Here is a 5,000-nt window from a genome sequence, read left to right on the forward strand (position 1 = left end):
GTATATCTTTGCAAGGCCTGGGGCTATCTTGTGCACAATATTCTGCAGAACTTCCGCAGGTATTGCGTCTGGCCCTGGGGCCTTGCGTCTGGCAAAAGAGAGTATAGCTGTTTGTACCTCCTCAACCGAGAAGGGGTATACTTGTAGTTCATTATTGTACTCCGTCTGATCCTGAATCCTAATCTCCTGCTGCATCTCGTTGTCCGTTTCCGGTCGGTCGTCGGGGAGGAGCACATTAAGTAACTCCTCAGCCGTCTCCACCCAGTCTTTCGTCATACTGTCATTGTCTCCAAGTCTTACTGTCGAGAGATGCATTGGGGAATGTATCTTCTCTCTCACCATTTTATATGGGATACCCCATGGGTCTAGGGTAAGATGAGACTTTACAAAGTCCTCCCAACTTCGCTGGCGATGTTGCCTTAGGGTTTCTTTGAAAATCCATTTCCGTCTCCTGTACAAGGCAAGATGGTATTGCCTTTCGTCCCGGGTGAAAGACGCCTGATAGCTGCGCCGTGCCCTTCTCATAGACTGCCTGAGCCGAGTGAGCTCCGGAGTCCATGGAGAGGTCGTTTCGCGTATGAGACGTCTTCGCGTCGGTATCGCTGCGGCCACTGCCGCCTTTATAGAGACAATCAAGGCCTCAACAGCCTCTTCCACGTTAAACGGGCCATCTTCCAACTCTGGAGGATTGAACTCTGCCTCCAGCAGGCCCCAATCGGCTCTCCCATAATCATATTGCATTGTCCACCCCTCTGGCACGTGTTCCGCAAGTAGTGCGACTGAAAATTCAATTATGTTATGGTCACTTGTTGTGAGATTTTCTAGAACTTTCCAACTCTGAATATTATTTGCTACGTTAACTGAACTCAGCGTCACATCTATGTGAGATGCTGCCCCAGCTCGACTCCTATAGGTAGGAGGGTTGCCAGGGAGATTTATTACATGTAATTGATGTTCCATTATGAAATCCTCGAGCGCAATTCCTCTTTGGTCCTGGGCTCCACTGTGCCAGAGAGGGGATTTTGCATTACTATCCATTGTAATAATGAGTGGTCTGCCAGCCAGGGCACGCAAAACAGTTGTCAAATGCCTCAGGTATATTTGTATTTGGTCTCTGTATTGACAGTAAACATTTATGAAGAACCAGTGTGTATTACAATAATTTATCTCGATTACAGTCACATGTGTATTACAAAACTGTGTTAGAACGGTAGTTTTGATTAACTTGTTTATTATAACAATGACTGACATTGGATTTTGACCGATCGAGATCACCTGAGCTGTTCCAGGGAGGCCCGGGACCCTGCCTGAGGCAGAGTACGGCTCTTGTATTAATAAGATGTCAGTATGCCTTTCTTCAGCCAATTTGCAGAGTTCCTGAGTAACCAGTGAGCTCCGCATTGTATTTATCTGCAAACAATTTATTCTAGTCATGGGAATCTGGTGTAAAAGTGGCTTGCAGGCCAAGCCTGGGCAGGATCAAAAGCGATTCTGCCGTGCATTCTAACCATATCTTCGTAAACTTTATTTAAATCAAATTTCCTACCCCTCCGGATGTAAACTTTCGAAACCAGATCAGATAGTTTATCGTATTCTGTGGGAATGTTTAAAGCAACAAGTTCTATACAGTCTGCATCCTCCAGAGTTGGAAATGTAATTTTATTTCCACGGGGATGCCCAGCTCGGACCAGCTGCCTCAGTGCGGCGTTAAGAGTCTGTGAGTTTTCCAACCTAGACAACCGCAGAGTCTCCTCACATATTAGGTATGTATTTCCAGGCGGACAATTGTTAAAAGATCGTTTCTGTTCTTGAGTGTCTACCTCTACATCATCTACATTTACACTATCACCCAGAGTTATTTTATTTACAGATGTAACTACTTTGATCAAGTCTACAGTCTCATCTACTTCATCCATTTTTACACCATCACCAAAGGTTAATTTATTTACAGACGTGGCTACTTTAATCAAGTCTGCAGTCTCTTTATCTGTTCCCTTTGCAGGACCATCAGACGCAGACGCCGACGGCTCCGCCCCATCTCGACGAGAAGCGGAACCCACCGCCATGGCCGCCGACGGTCCCAGTGACTCCGGAAGGCCGCCCCTGGAGGCCAGGAAGGACCCGACCTGACAGGAGAAGTCCTCCGTCTCGGGCTGCACTTCAGGCACCGGCACAGCATAGATCTCCCCCTCCCTCCGCGAGGAGCTGTCCCCACCCGGGGAGGTGAGACCCGCCAGCCCAGTCGCCTCCACCACCATCGAACCTGGAAGACTCCCCCGGCAGGCCGGGGAACCTCCGACCTGGCACGAGAAGTCCGCTATCTCTGGTTGTACAGTTGGCACTGGAACAGAATAAACATTAGCTATTTCCTCCTCTTGCTCACCATCCAAAAAGGACAGTGACTCTTGTAATTTCCTCCACCTTCCCGCATCTCTCAATGTTTTACTTGGCGACTTTCTTCGAGTGACCTTATAGCGTGTCGCCATAGTCGGTCCTCTGAATTAGTCGCTGGAGAAGTAACTTGTAAGTCAAACACTCCTTACCAGGAGTGTTACATGTTCGCTTTCGATATCTGCATGGGATACACAGTGGAGTATCTTTTGTGCAATTCTTTTTGTCATGGGTGTCACACCCGCAGTTTCCACACACGGGCTTCAAAAAGTTACAATATTTAGCAACATGGCCGTAGTCTTGGCACTTAGAGCACTTTGCTAAGGCCGTATAATCTTTCACTGAAATTGCATTATAACCAATATATAGCCTATTTGTCACTATTATCTGCTTTCTCAGTGCAGGTGCAACCTCAATTGCGTAGTGTACCGTATTTCGGTCACGAGGACCTGCTTTAAATCGTATTTTTAACTGCTCGTTAAACTCCTCACGAGTCATTTTTTCCTCAAAATTCTGTGCGTATAAACAATCCGTTACATCGTCCTGAGACATGTACGACGGTACGTCGTACATCATCATTAGGGGGCGACGTTTGCGTGGTTTCTCACATATAAATGACTCTCTTAGTTTCTGGTTGTTCATTATTTTGTCGCTATCCTCAGTTGAGGCCACTTCTACAATTAGTGCATTTTTTGTTGTTCTTATATTGTTAATTTTAATCTTGTCTACACGCGGGTTTATGCTCTGTTCGAATTTTTCTTTGGCCTTTTTAACATCCTCACCCTTTTTTGGTTTTATAAAAAGAGTTGGGACCGATTTTTCTACATTTTGTTTTATAGTCTCCTGGACTGTTCTTTTAATTGCCGGTGCTGCCGCTAACGCAGCTGCATAAGTCTTTTGTGGTCTCTGTTGCTCTTTGCGCAGGCGTTCATTTTCCGCCTTTACCTCTGCGTACTGACCCTCTAGTTTGGCATGAGCCAGGGCCCAGTTCGCAATGTCTTCTTTAATCACCCTGATTTGATCAGCAGTGATCTTTCCATGCTTAACACTTCGGTCAAGCAACCTTAAAAAGCGTGCATGTCTTTCAATCACAGTCTGTTCTGCATTCACATCGATAGGAGCTTCCTGCTCCGAAAGCGCCATTTCACCCTCTGTTTGCTCAGCCATGTTTAGAGAGTGAAAAAAGAAAATGGGGCCCGTCTGTTTCCCCCGACCGGCACCTCTGGCATGGGGGGGGGCTATTGTGCAGCTCGCTCACCAGTCCCGCCCCTTGACCAAGAGCATTTTGAGCTGCTGGGTTTAGCGAGCCGTTTCCAGCTCACTAGTCCCCTTCCACGACCGCATCACTGAAGATTTCACCCGTCCCTCCCCGGCAAATGCCCACCGCATTCCGGAGAGGCGGATTCACCTCTCGGCCTTCGCCCCCTACTAGGCCGAGTTTCCACCTTACGGCCAGGGACCCAGTCCTACCCAGGTGCTGGGTCGGTCCCCCAGACGTTCGGGGGTCTGGCCCCATCTAACCTAGCCAGGGACATGTCACCACGCCCTGGCTTGGCGGAACATGTCCGGGACTTCCCGTTCACGGCGATGAGCCTTTGCCGGCTCAGGCCGCGATCCCTCCCCAGCAAATGCGGCCGTGGGAAGACAGGGCACTGGTGTTGTTGTGCCCTGTACGGGGACAGGTGTTGTGTCCCTTCAGACGCAGCTTCCCCTGCGCCACGCACCCTTTGCTTTCGCTTTGGGTTGGGGGACATTTAACGTCGTCCAGGACGTGAGGAACTGCAGCAGCCAGACCGCAGGGTTCCGGGATCGTCGTGAGACTTACCCTCATACCCTCGCCCAGCTACCGCGCTCAACTCAGGAGAGACCGGTGTCGTGTCTCTCGTAACGCAGCTCCCCCTGCGCCATGCACCCTTTGCTTTCGCTTGGGTTGGGGGCATTTAACGTCCTGCCAGGACGGGAGTTTTACGTCCTGCCTTGACACACGACAACCCACACCTATCGACGCAGCCCGGAAGGTGTTAAAGGAGTCAGTCCGGGTCTTATTCGTGGAGTTTTACATCAACGAGACGGTGCGGCACTCAAACCCGAGTTACGTTCCCCGGAGGGTCTCCACACGTACTGGGGGATCATGACCGACCATGTCTCACCCACCGCTTTTGTTAATTCACGGTGGGCCAGTGCGGACCAGTGTGGGTTGCACCCAGTTAAGGGCTAGCCTTTTTAACGTCATGCATGGACGGCCCTTCCCGTGTTAGCTTCACCCCATCCAGGGGGGTACTGAGCCCCAGGGCCACGACAAGGCCACGGGATAGGACATTACGGTCCCCGCCCCACTCAGGTTCCTCTGAGCCCTGCAGAAGGCAAAATTTCAGGGAATCAGAGGGTCTCCTGGCGGTTTTAACCCAGTTATCGGGAGGCAACACACCTCCCCCAGGTGGCGCCACGCAGACCGCTTTCCCAGTAGATAGGGACAGCGGGAATCTCGTTAATCCATTCATGCGCGTCACTAATTAGATGACGAGGCATTTGGCTACCTTAAGAGAGTCATAGTTACTCCCGCCGTTTACCCGCGCTTGCTTGAATTTCTTCACGTTGACATTCAGAGC

The 5,000-nt window shown here is 50.0% G+C and overlaps 1 protein-coding gene across 1 annotated transcript; it reads right to left on the reverse strand.

Moving 5' to 3' along the window:
• Positions 1 to 1,347: 1,347 nt before the first annotated feature.
• On the reverse strand, positions 1,348 to 3,144 carry LOC126442573 (uncharacterized; the record flags this gene model as incomplete). The annotated part of the gene is made up of 2 exons (XM_050090699.1): positions 1,348 to 2,952; positions 3,097 to 3,144. Coding segments are annotated over 2 exons (531 nt in total), but the record flags the coding sequence as incomplete, so codon positions are not given.
• Between the last annotated feature and the right edge of the window lie 1,856 nt (positions 3,145 to 5,000).

This window comes from Schistocerca serialis, unplaced genomic scaffold (genome assembly GCF_023864345.2).
Source record: "Schistocerca serialis cubense isolate TAMUIC-IGC-003099 unplaced genomic scaffold, iqSchSeri2.2 HiC_scaffold_1380, whole genome shotgun sequence".
NCBI lineage: Eukaryota > Metazoa > Arthropoda > Insecta > Orthoptera > Acrididae > Schistocerca > Schistocerca serialis.